Genomic DNA, 12,958 nt, shown 5'->3' with positions numbered 1-12,958 from the left:
CAGAAAAAAATCTGATGTATTTTACTAAATGAATGTAAAACCAATTATGTGAATGGGTTACACATTTATTATGAAGCTCTCGTTCGGTCACTGAAGGCAACGGAAAAACTAGATGTACCGCAGAGCGGTACAAAATATGACCGCCGCCCAGTCCAGCACATTTTTCCCAGAAAAATAAGTCACGATTGTCAAATTGTGTTAATTTTTCTACTTTGTTGTTTTGTGTGTGTTTTTTTGTGTGTGTGTGTGTGTTTGTGTATGTAGGTGTGTTTGTATGTGTGGGTGCGTGTGTGTGTGTGTGTATGTGTGTTTATGTGTGTGTGTGTGTGCGTGTGTGTGTGTGTGTGTGCGCATGTGTGTGTGTCTTTATGTATGTGTGCATAAATAAAGCAAATCAGGGAACCACCTACTCTTTGCGATAAGTGGCATGGGATCTTTAACAACCATGGTGAGTCAGGACCTCAATTTAACATTCAAGCAAAGGAAAACATCTCCTACAGTACAGTGTCCCTGTCACTGCAATAGGACATTGGGATTGATATTTGTTTGGTGGCTTTTGGCCACAGGGAAGAGTGCCACCTACTGGCCAGCCACCAACACCGCTTCCAGCAGAAACGTACTCGAGGTTTCTTATCCAAGTACTAACTAAGCCTGCTTAGCTTCAGTAATTCAGCAAAGTTAGGGTATCTGCTGGTCTGGCTGCTGGCTAAAAACAAAAGGTGAAAGGCATAACTGTCTCACTGAATTGCATCATGCACACTCAATTCTCACTGGTATCTGCTAGACAACAAGTACCAAAACATGATTAGTTCATAGATTTCACATGTAAAATACATGTTATACAACCCCACCCCATCTTGCCTGTTCATAATTCTGAGAAACTATTGAATTGTCTGCATGTGTGCGTGTAGGTGTTTATGTTTGTGTGTGTGTGTTTGTGTGTGTGTGTGTGTGCGTGCATGTGCTTGTGGGTGTGCCTGTGTGTGTGCATGTGCATGCATGCGTACATATGTCTACTGTGTGTGTATGTGTCATACGTATGATTGTGTGAATGTATGTGTGTGTGAGTATCTGTTTATGCACATGTGTGCATATGGAATGGGTTAACATGACCCCTGGAGGCAAACATACACAAAAATGGTCATCTTAGGCCCTACTGTTCTCAAGATATTCACAGAAAACTCTGTTGGTGCACAGTCACTGAATGTGCACATAAATTAATGTATTGTATGGCCCCCCATGAACGAAAGTCCACGAAACTTGGCATGCATTCGGAGGGTGTCATAATGATCCTACACTTTCAATTTTGTGCAGTTTTGACCATATCAGCCAGAGATATTGTGATTACAACACCTAATATTTTGCTTTTTAATTTTTAACTAGGTGGCGCTATACATGAAATAAGTGGTAATGGGATGGGTTGACATGGCCCCTTAAGACCAACATACAAAAAAGGTGGTCCTCCAAGGCCCTACGGTTCTCGAGATATTCACAGAAAACTGTGTCCGGCCACCTACAGGCCAGTTGGTGTACAGTAACATAAATTAATTTATTGTATGGCCCCCCATTAACAGAATTCCACGAAACTTGGCGTACATTCAGAGGGTGACATAATGATCCTACACTTCCAATTTCGTGCAGTTTTGATCATGTTAGGTCACAGATACCTGCGATTACAACACCTCATTTTTACTTTTTTGTTTTTAACTAGGTGGCGCTATATGAAATGAGTGGTTATGGAATGGGTTGACATGGCCCCTTAAGATCAACATACCAAAAAACGGTGGTCCTCCTAAACCCTACGGTTCTCGATATATATACACAGAAAACTATGTCTGCCCTACCCTCCTTTCGGGGGGTCCAGTCAAGTGGGGGGGCTACAGATCAAAACGAAAAAATGATAGTTCCATGCTATCCATGTGGGGCTACATGCCCACCAAGTTTCGTGTACCCCGGTCTTTCAGTGTCCCGTGAATCCTTGACGGAAATTTGGACATGCGAAAAAGAAAAAAAAAACAATCTGACTAAACCTATATGTCCGCCGCTTCGCTGCGCGGCGGTCATAATAACTAATCTATGGCAAGAGATTAAGTTTGCCTTGCCTTCTGGCTGCAATCTCGTTGACTGTGGGAAAAACATTGCAGAGTAACAATGACTTTGATATATGGTAGGCTACTGATAGGGATTTGTGACAAAAGAGACCACAGAATTTGTTTTAGGATTAAGTATGTTAAGTAAAACTACAGTTTTAGAAAATGTTTGGATAAAAACGCACAGAAAAATAAAGAGGTGTTGAAAACTCACTTGCAAACGAGATTCCAGAGAGTAGAAGAAGAGCTGGTGAGGGTGAGTCCATAGATGTATATATAGCATGGCTAGATGTCTTATGACGGAGTCTCCAAAGGCATCACCGGTGGCCATCTTGTCACAGACAAGCTATCTGGTGGGCTCTGTGGTACCTGATGACTCTTCTTCTACTAAAGGCAGAACAATGCCCCCAGGCTATAACAATGACACCTTCATACCGCCACCTACTGGACTGCTACACAGGAGTGTGTAAAAAGGACGTTGGCAAGTGACACATTAAATCATAAAATCATAAAACAATAGCAAAACCACCCCCCCCCCCCCTTCAAAAAAAAGGAAAAAAACTAAATTCTTCTACTTAAACCAGTATCATCAAGATACATAATGAAATACTTGCTTCTTTGTCCTTGCATTCCTTGCTCCTGTAACATATTATAAATGTCATTTTCTGCATCAGAATCTTTCCATTTCTGTCTGAGTTGGTAAAATTTCTTACAACTAAATAAAAACAACAATTGCTAAAACAAAAACACATTTTTTGAAACCTGCCACCCTTTTCTCAAAACTGTGAACACAAACCCCAAATTTCAAACTACATTCACAAAACCTCTGCCAACCTCTGCAAAAATTGCCTCAAAACATTTGTACCTGCTCAAAATCAAACACTGTCTTCAGATCATTCTCAAAGCAGTCAACATGAAAACACTACTGAGCAATCAATACACACTACATCAAAAAAAAAAATAGACAACATATCAGGGCAGCTCATATAACTCCAGGATGAATTTCATTGTTTACAATACAGTACATCCAGTAAAAGTCAAAAGAATTCATAACTCAGTGGATTCAACGTTCACTGTAAATCCAGTAAAAATAAAGTATTATAGGAAAATTCCGGTTGCACTTTAAGGCCCTTTTCTGGTTTGTTTTGGATAAACTAGAGTGGTGGACACCGAAACTTTGATGATTGGTCCAATCTCGACTTTTCTGACTCGTTTTGAATTGCCTTTGACTGCTCAGAGTGGCTGCGAACAGGCATACTATAGGCTACTCAAACATGTCCTAAAACAACCCTTAACGTTCGTTTTCAAAACTGTGCAACACACCGAGTGGTTGGGGGTTAGGGGTTTGTATTGGCAGTTTTGAGAAAAGGGTGGAAAGTTAAAAAAAAATGGCATTTCAGACATTTCAGTACTGTAAATGGGAAGTACATTGCAGCCTACAATGTACTCTGAATGCCTCACTTTGTTTGGAATCTGCATTGTTCAGTATAACTTTTTTACACTTGTCACATCATTTGAAACAAGTGTGATCAATGTTGAATCGTGTTTAACGTATGGCATGTGTGCTTTCTTTGTGTTTACCTTTTACCAATTGTGTTTACCATAATGCATCGCATGTTTTATTGCATGAGAATGTGCTTAGAGTTTTGCAAAAAGAGTCTGAGATCTGCAAGTTTTGTTTTATATGTAAAAACTGTTTAAACCAATCAAAGTGAGACTTGGCTCCTAGTCATTGCTACATATCCTGGCTTGGCCATAATGAAATGATAACCATACAGCGCTAGGTCAAGCCTCGCTTTATCACTTATTTTGGGTTTCTTAATTCTGCTTTTGTGAATTACCACTGTCAATTTGTTGTGCAGCTGGCGCGTGCCGAGACCACTGTATTGAATATACTTCCCTTGAAGAGGTAATGAGTTTCTTCTCTCTGCTGTGTTGACGGGATCGGTTCCTCTGTGGCTGCTGTCCTTCCCAAGCTAGCTCTGCAAATTTTCAGCAGGGAGTTCCTCAACTGGGCTTGTTAGATTACTGTGTAAGATTACTTCCTCCTCTGTTTGGTTTCTATGACCTCCAGAGGTGGTGTGAGTATGAGTTTTGACTGACGAGCCTAGCAATCTGTCTGATGTCTGCTTGAATTGACACTACTAGAGCCATTCTGTCGGGAGTAGCCTAATCTATGTGTTCGCCAGATATTGTGGGGGGGGGGGTAAAGGGGTAAATATGATTATTGTCTTTCTCTTTTCGGTCTTCGGGGACAAAGACTCTTGGGGGGGGGGGGGAAATGTGACAGAGCGCAGTGCGTCTGTCACTGGCAAAGGCGGCTTTCCCGCCGCAACGTGAACAATGACTTCACAAACATTTGCACAAAGACTGCGCTATTAAATCATGTTGCGATGTTGATTTGTTTGATAACATGTTGTGAATGGTACAGACCTGATGCGTGTCAAGACGGGGGTTAAGTTAACACTAGAAATTGGTTTTAAGTTAAACATACAGAGAATCAAAGCCGCGATATGCGGTATAGAGGTTGAAGCGTATCTATTTATCAGTAATGTAAGCGTTCTCTAAAAGTACGCATTATAACATCAATGCTTACTAGCTGGGAGATGGAAGTGCTTTGTCCGAGTGTATGTATGATTGTGTGTATGTACTTGCCTGTTCTTGGTGCTTCAGTTGCTTTCCGGGTACAGGGGAGCAAACTGGAGTATTGGGCAAGGGACACTTTTCTGCGTATCTTTTGCGCCCAGACGTGGGAGCGCTTATTGGCGCAGGTGTGTTTAGAGTGGTAATATTATTTGGTGCTTAGTGAGGTTTATTATGGCATTGTATGGAAATAACATGAACGATTGTTAGTAATGTGTATTGCCTATGTCATGTGTTAACCAAAATGTGGTGAATTTGAATTAATTGATTTGTTGCTATGCATGGTTTAGTCCAGTGTTTTAAATGGTGTCTGCATAGCGCAGTCAGGAGTGAAGATTCCTCCTCAGTAGTGGGAGGTCCTGCTGAAAGGCCTCTGAGGTAGGCATAGAACCTAGTGGGCATTGTCCCGGTGTTTGTTTTCCTTTTTGTATCAGTGTTTTGTTTTGTTTTGTTTGTCATAACCTGCCGGTAGCCTAAAAATAACAATAAAAGAAAAACAAAGCCTCTTTGGATACAATCTGCTGCATTTATCCATCATTCAGTCCTGACCAGTCCATCCGCTCGGGCGCACTCTGTTACACTCTTCCATCACCATTCCACCATATGCAAAACCTAAATGTAATATTTGTACTTGTGGCTCTGGACTTGATCTTCATGTGTTTTCAAACCAAACATTTAGGGAGACTTCATAATGGTAGCTTACTCCAAGATATCTCTGGGGAGATTGGCCCTTGTAATATAATTGACAGGCTGTATCAGTTGTTTGGATAAAAGTGTCTGCTAAATGAATAAATGTAAATGTAAATGGTTTAAGAGATGACAATGTCACTGTAGTCACATGTAAACAGTTTCTGAGAATGCTGTATGTGACATCTGTCGCACAACGTGTGTTAAAACAAGACCTGAATGTACTCTGAGGGCTACAAATAACAGAAGCATATGTGACATTTGTCAGGCAGCCAGACAAGGATGGAGAGGGGATGGGGCCCCATACCACAGTGGTTTCCTGTGTTGAGGCCAGAGTCTGATTTTTTTTCTAATTGTGAAGGATAACTTTCCCTAGGATTAGAACTGAAATTAAACTTGTTTAATATGTATATTTACCAAGCAGTGGGAATGATGTTTGGTCCATGTGTTTTAAATGTCCAATTGTCATTGAACATTGTCAGCCATATGAATACAGTCAATTACAAATTGGATCGAAATGTCACTGTTGGTTCATCTGGAGTTTTTTCACAGGACGGAACAAATTGTGCATGACAGCCTCCTTACATTTTGTTATTACATAATTTACTCTAAATGTTATAGGGGTGAGTGATGGTCTTGGAGCAGCCATAGTTTGTAACAGTGTTGATTTCCTTAGATATCAGTAATACAAATATGTAAGTCACAAGTAGACAGTCTCTGATGACATTTCCTGACAGTGTCACTGGAGTCACATGCAAACAGTTTCTGACAATGCTTTACGTCAGTGTTTCTCAAAGTGTGGTCCGGGGACCACTGGTGGTCCGCAAGCTAGCCCAAGTGGTCCGTGAGCAGACGTGGTAAAATATAATATAGATGAGTTGTTTGCAATATTGAACCAAGTTGTATGTAAATCCAAACATTTCTGAAACACTGCCTATGTACACAACATAAATGAAAACAAGACCTGATTGTATTTTACATGTAATAGAGAAAGCTATTGGCAAAAAAAGAAAAGAAGTAAGAAAGAACAGGGAGGAGAAGTGATATGTTTAGACAATTTATCAGCATGGGAGACATGTAGGTTAAACCTGAGCTTGTCTCTCATAATAATATGAATCTGAAGCACCAAAACTATGGTGACAAATATAGATGTGCACAGTAAGACAGACTTGGACACAATTACACACAGAGATAGATAGACGTGTGTGTGTTGTAGATTTGTTTGAGTACTGTCTATCCGCTTTCCTAATCAGATCAGTGTTTAACTGTGTCACAAAACAATAAGCTTTGTTAGACTACTTCTAAAAGTATATGCAGGGCTACACTTAAAAACATTCAGGGCTGAATTCCTGGCAAAATGGCCTGGCCACGCCCATGTTGTAGAGCTATGAGAACCATTTACAGTGCTTTGATTTCAAGTGACGTGGCTAGATTTTGTTAGATAATCAGTTTTTGCAGTGCAGCAATTTCTTTGAAATCACATGAAATCTTACAATGGGGAATGAGTTCCTTGCTATTTAGATAGTTACATCATATACTGTACAAGGAAGTGAACCTTTACTCTGGTGATAAAAGGCTGATGCTGCAGGCAATGGCCACATGCAGCCTCTTTAATACAGATGTCATTGTGTGACACAATCTTCTTGAGAAAGTGAAAATACTGGTGAGTTTTCTTAACAAGACAAATTTTCTCAATGCACTGGCAGTCAAATGTTCTTATTTTTAGGACAAATTTGCTTGTTTTCAGGATAAGTCAAACTCTCCTTAAATTAAGTTATATGGTTTTACTAGAAAGCACAAGGTAAGTCTCTTTATACTGAAAACAAACAATATAAAAAAAAGTTGTTTGATCTTGATATAGGATTAAAGGGAAACTTGGCAGGATTTCCCCCTCTGCTGGAGAAATTGTGCATTATGCTATTTCAAACTGTGGGAAAAGGTAACGATAAAGCACATGGATTTGTTTACAAGCTAGCGAACGGTTAGCATAAGTTTGGCAGAACTATGTGGATGTTACAAGGTAAGAAACACGATTTAAAACGAGTTTCTTGTTTCTCACTTCTCTTTCCGGGACGGTAGTCTCAATGTTGCAAGGTTGGTTTTCCGCCTGGGGACGCTAGGGGCAGCGGGAAAAGTCACCATTTTCACCGGAACAGGTCATTTAACCATCCAAATGATTTCTAAACGGGTTTATTACGTTGAAATAGTTGCCAAGTTCACCTTTAATAACACTTGATTAGATTTTTATTAGATAAGCAGTTTTTGCATTGCGGTGAGGCAGGATTCAAACCAGGAGAGCACTTTGCCTGAAATGCCCATGTTTGAGAGTATGGATAGTAAGATGTGGTGGTTGACTGTGTCAAAAGCAGCTGATAGGTCAAGCAAGATGACAACTGAGGACTGAGAAGCTGCTCTGGCAGATTTTAAGGCTTCAGTCACAGACAAGAGTCGTTTCAGTGAGTGGCTATGGAGCTAAATTTGTCTCAATAATATTTGTACTGTATATGCGCAGAGGGGGATCCACACATATTTCTTGATTTGCATGTGTGTTTTGATATCTACAAATAAAAAAAATCATATTTGTAACTCGTATATTGATTTTTACAAATATAGATGTGCATTTGTAAATAAAATGCCATTTGTAAAACCGAAAATTTTATTTGTGAAATGTGACTGCATTTGTGGATCACCAGCACACGCATTCTTCGCTTTACAAAGTTACGTGTTTTTGAGACGTTCTTCACACGAAAGTCACACAAATCCACACGTAAATAGGCCTACTTTAATTCACCGGCACACAGAAATCGCAATCCAGTAGACGGCGACATCCACAAATATTTCTTGACTTGCATTCGTGTTTTAACATCCACAAATAAAAAAAATCATATTTGTAACTTGTAAATTGGTTTTCACAATTATAGATGCGTATTTGTAAATGAAATGGCATTTGTAAAACTGAAAAATGCCTTTGTGGATCACCAGCACACACAGTTTTCGTTTTCACATTTGTGGATCAGCATTTGTGGATCATGTATTTTTTTTTTTTTTTTAAGTATATTTTTTTGGCCTTTTTATGCCTTTAATGATAGTGAAAGTGGAGAGTGACAGGAAGCGAATGGGAGAGAGAGCAGGGGTGGGATCCGGAAAGGACCACGGGGCGGGAATCGAACCCGGGTCGCCGGCGTACGGTGCAGGTGGGGCCAGGATCACATATTTTTGAGACAAACTTTGCACAGAGAAGCCACCCAGATCCACAAGTAGCCTGCTGACACTTTCTAATCCAGTAGATGGCAGTGTTGTTCTATGGGACTCATAACCAAAGATTCTTTGCTCATAACACACAGAGCTAGCGAACCTAGTTCTTAAATCTAACAAGTTGCCAAGATGCCTTTTACAACAAGCTTTTTGATGGAAAAGTGGTGTTTAATTTCCATAATCTTTGTTTAGTAAACGCATAAAACCGTCAGTTTGCAAGCGAAATCAAGAATTACGATCTTTGAGTTTGTTTATAGTTACCTAGCAACCGAGGCTTTAAGTGTTAAAACCAAGGATTCTAGAACAGAGTTATGAACATTAGACGCTTGAGTGAAATCTCAACCTTAGTGATTGATAGCCTATCTTATGCGCTGTGTTTAAGCAGGCCGTGAACAAAGGGTTAACTTATAGCCTACAGGTAGAAAAAAGAAAAAATGGTGATAATATAACGTTAGCTAAGTTAGTTTGCCTGCTAGCTAGCTTATCAGTAGCCTAGGCTATACAGTCTGTACAAATCAAATCACAGAAGTTTGTGAAATTCTGTCATTTGTTTGAGAAATTTTGTCTGAGAAATTCTGTGATTTGTTTGAGATTTGTGTGATTTGTCTGTGAAACTGCCCTTTCTATAGTCTTAGAAAGAAAAGGTAGGAGTGGGAATGTATGATAGTTCTCCACCGTGATGGGAGCAAGAGAAGGCTTTTTAAGCAGTGGAGTTACCTAAACCAGTTTGAATGCAGTTGAAAATGTACCAGAAGCCAGTGAAGTGTTACATGTGCCCTCACATAGCCTATGTAAATGTGCATTCAGTTGGTCTATCACGCCTACTCTCACTGTTTTACAAAATGGCAGGAATGAGGAAACATGATAAGATGATACACACATATCCTGAATTACTTTACCTGGCTTGACTTAGTCAACATATACTCTGGCTGGGTACTCTGGCTGGGTGTTCATGAAAAGTGTCTGTGAAGCTGCTCTGAAGGACCCATCCTTGACTTTGAGAAACGGTGAATGTCTCCTGGCAGGCCAGCAAACCCTTCTTTTTCTGTGAGCTTTTCTTTTGGCAGTTTGCAAACTGAGTGCATTACCACCACCATCTGCTGGACTGAGGTGCAATGGCAAGTGTACCCTGTAGCCTCGTTCTGGCCGCCGGGTGAACAAGGCGAATAGTTGATTTCACATTAACCCAATGATGTTTGATTCTTCCTGGATGAAATTGGAAGGTGGAGATTTGTAATGAAATGGCTATTGTGAGTTGATTATTTCTGCATTGGTAAAGACTGTCACATTGATAGCCTAGCTGTCTTTTGTTTATTTCGTTTTTGAATAGTGGTGTGTTCTTCGCGCAGATCACAACTGAAAGTCTTGAGATTGTAATCACCAGGTGATGACAGCAAATGAAACCAGAGGTCAGTTCTAACACACAACAACAACAACAACAACAACAACAACAACACATTGTAGGGGGAACATTACTAACCTCCACCAAAGCATATTACTGTATGCTCCAGAACGCTCACCAATCTGTTATCATTATTTTCACCACTAGTGCATCATGTAGGAGTTCTCAGTTTTTTTTGTCGTTTTTTTCTGTTGACTTTCTGATTTTTTTTGTCAACGATTCCTGGGACATCTAAACCCTGGGGCACATTAAACTTGGTGGTCATGTCACAGAAATTAAGCGATTGCTCCCTGAGGGTTCAGTTCAGGGACTTCTGTCCATTAGGGGCTGTACAATAAATACATTTAACATGTTTAAGGCACCCATAACGTGATAACGTTTGATAACGTTTCCAATATCATTTTGATGACACAATACCCCATAACATCACAAACAGCAAATTTCGTTCATGGTGCCTTTAAACTGTTTTAAACTCTGCAAGGAGTGGCAATATAATCCAAAATTTTAACCAAAGGGAAGCATTTTGGATATATTGTTTAGAAGCAATGGAGCACCCAGGTCTTTAATGAAGTTATTAACTTCACTTGATTTCTGTAAATACCTCAGTAGTAGACAGTGTCAGCACTTTGGTCAACTGCAGTTGTTTTAAATGCACTCTATAAATGACAGTGACATTTATTTGCGTTTATGACCGAATTCTAGGAGCATTGCACAGGAGGATCGTGCTGGTGGGGAAGACTGGATCAGGAAAAAGTGCAACAGGAAACACCATCCTGGGAAGAAATGCTTTTGAAAGCAACGCTCTACCCAGTCACGTGACTGACGTGTGTGAGAAACACGACGGGGAGGTGGAGGGCAGAGACGTTGCCGTGATCGACACGCCGGGAATCTGTGACAGGAACAAGACGGAGGAGCAGATGAGGAAACTGATGGCCAACTGCATCAAGCTGTCCCTCCCTGGACCACACGTGTTCCTGCTGGTGATCAGACTGGGAGTGAGATTCACAGAAGAGGAAGAAAATGCTGTAAAGTGGGTCCAGGACAACTTTGGACAAGACGCGTCACGTTACACGATTATATTGTTCACTCATGTAGATCAGCTGAAAGGTATTACTGTGGAGGATTGCTTAAAGCATGAGAGTCTTAATAGGATTTACAATAGCTGTGGAGGAAGGTATCTGCCATTCAACAACAGTGATAGAAGTAACAGAGAACAGGTACAACATCTTCTGGAGAAGATTGACAACATGCTTCAGGTAAATGTAGGAGAGTTTTACACCAACAACATGTACAAGGAGGCTCAGAGAAAGATCAAAGAAGAGGAGGAGAGAAAGAGACAGGAGGAGGAGAGGAAAAAGGAGGAGGAGAGAAGGAGACAGGAGGAGGAGTGGAGACGGCAGGAAGATATACGAAAAGAGGAGGAGAAAAGGAGGTACGAAGATGAAAGAAGACGAGAAGAAGACAGAAGGAGACAAGAGGAGGACAGAAGACGACAGGAGGAGGACAGAAAACGACAGGAGGATGAAAGAAGAAGGGATGAAGAGGAAAGAAGGAGAGAAGAAGAGGAAAGAAGGAGAGTGGAAGAACAGAGAAGAATGCAGGACGAGATCAGGAGACAACAGGGAAACTCGTGCTTCAGGAGATGTTGTCCATGCTTGTACGCAGATCCAGAAAGAGAACTATGACATTGTGGCCTATGGCATACTATGAGCATCACATTTATTTTCAGCATTATTTTTTGTGAATCACTTTGAATGCGATTATATGTTATACTGCATTTCATGTCTCTGGAACAGATTCAGAAAGGCTATAGGTGACTGTTATACTGCATGTCTGTTTACTGTGCAACTATGTAAACATATACATTACTGATGAAGTGGTATTATATAAGGCCTAACAGCTAGAAATGCCACAATGCATTATAAAGCTTGTTTTACATTTATAATGCCACCATTAATCTTGAAGTTGTTTTTTCTTCTTGTTATTTTGTAACTGATAATACATATAAATAGGTCACCTGCAGTAGAAAGAAAGCAAACATTTGAGACCACACGATTAGGGTTCCATTTGAAAACAGATACAACAGCGACACCTACTGGTCAATTTGCCTTGAGGGTTTGAAAAAGACTTCATGACCTGTCGTGCAACCGGCGTAAGGTGGCGCAAAGTGTCCTCCAAAGTGTGAGGGACAGATGATGACCTCTGCAGAGTGGCCGCTATGTTGTATCTATCATAACATTTATACCATACCTGACAGGCATCTGGAACAGTGAAATGGGTATTATTACTCAGGAACGAACAAAACCAAGGCTGCCTAGATAACAATCTGGTCTTTATACAGTAAATGTGTTTAAACACACAGTGGTGACTGCATACCAGACCATTTCTATTGGATACTTACCGGTAGCTCCTTTACTGTCAGTGTTCAGCAGCAACAGATCTCTATCACTACCCACTGTCTCGTTTATGTACAGATCGCACAGAAACAAATAACCAGTTACAGCTGTGCTGCAGCATTGTAAGACTTCCAAACAAACAGTAAAGGGCAGTGAAAGGTCATGTCTCTGGAAATAGTTATGCATGGAGAATTACATACATTGTACTTAATTTAACCGCACCCCAATAGATAATAATAAAAAAAGGGCAAAACATCATCTCATTCACAAAGCCATTAAAAAGGCATTGTCTTCATTACCCCATGCAAGGTCACAAATGCTGGATCGGCAACTTATGATATATGTAATAGACATGGCTATAAGAATAATAGAATATAAACAGGCTTGAAAAAACAAAGCAGGATTGAACATAAAGATACACTTGGCATAAAACTAAGAATAGATACCAGGACAAACATGTCAAAGACTTTTGCAGATTATTAATG

At 40.3% G+C, this 12,958-nt stretch overlaps 1 protein-coding gene across 2 annotated transcripts; it reads left to right on the top strand.

Annotated features, from left to right (window-relative positions):
- Positions 1 to 4,955: 4,955 nt before the first annotated feature.
- Positions 4,956 to 12,695, top strand: LOC121719543 (GTPase IMAP family member 7-like). Of its 2 annotated transcripts, XM_042105276.1 has the most exons (3): positions 4,956 to 4,960; positions 5,568 to 5,573; positions 10,793 to 12,695. In XM_042105276.1, coding segments are annotated over exons 2-3 (972 nt in total). In that variant the 5' UTR covers positions 4,956 to 4,960; positions 5,568 to 5,571; the 3' UTR covers positions 11,763 to 12,695. The 2 variants fall into 2 exon arrangements, with proteins under 2 accessions (XP_041961210.1, XP_041961209.1); XM_042105275.1 differs by lacking the exons at positions 4,956 to 4,960; positions 5,568 to 5,573 and adding an exon at positions 9,412 to 10,084 and having other exon boundaries at positions 10,780 to 12,695.
- Positions 12,696 to 12,958: the final 263 nt, after the last annotated feature.

The sequence above is a fragment of the Alosa sapidissima genome, chromosome 9, assembly GCF_018492685.1.
Source record: "Alosa sapidissima isolate fAloSap1 chromosome 9, fAloSap1.pri, whole genome shotgun sequence".
NCBI lineage: Eukaryota > Metazoa > Chordata > Actinopteri > Clupeiformes > Clupeidae > Alosa > Alosa sapidissima.
This window is presented reverse-complemented; position numbering and strand designations above follow the sequence as displayed.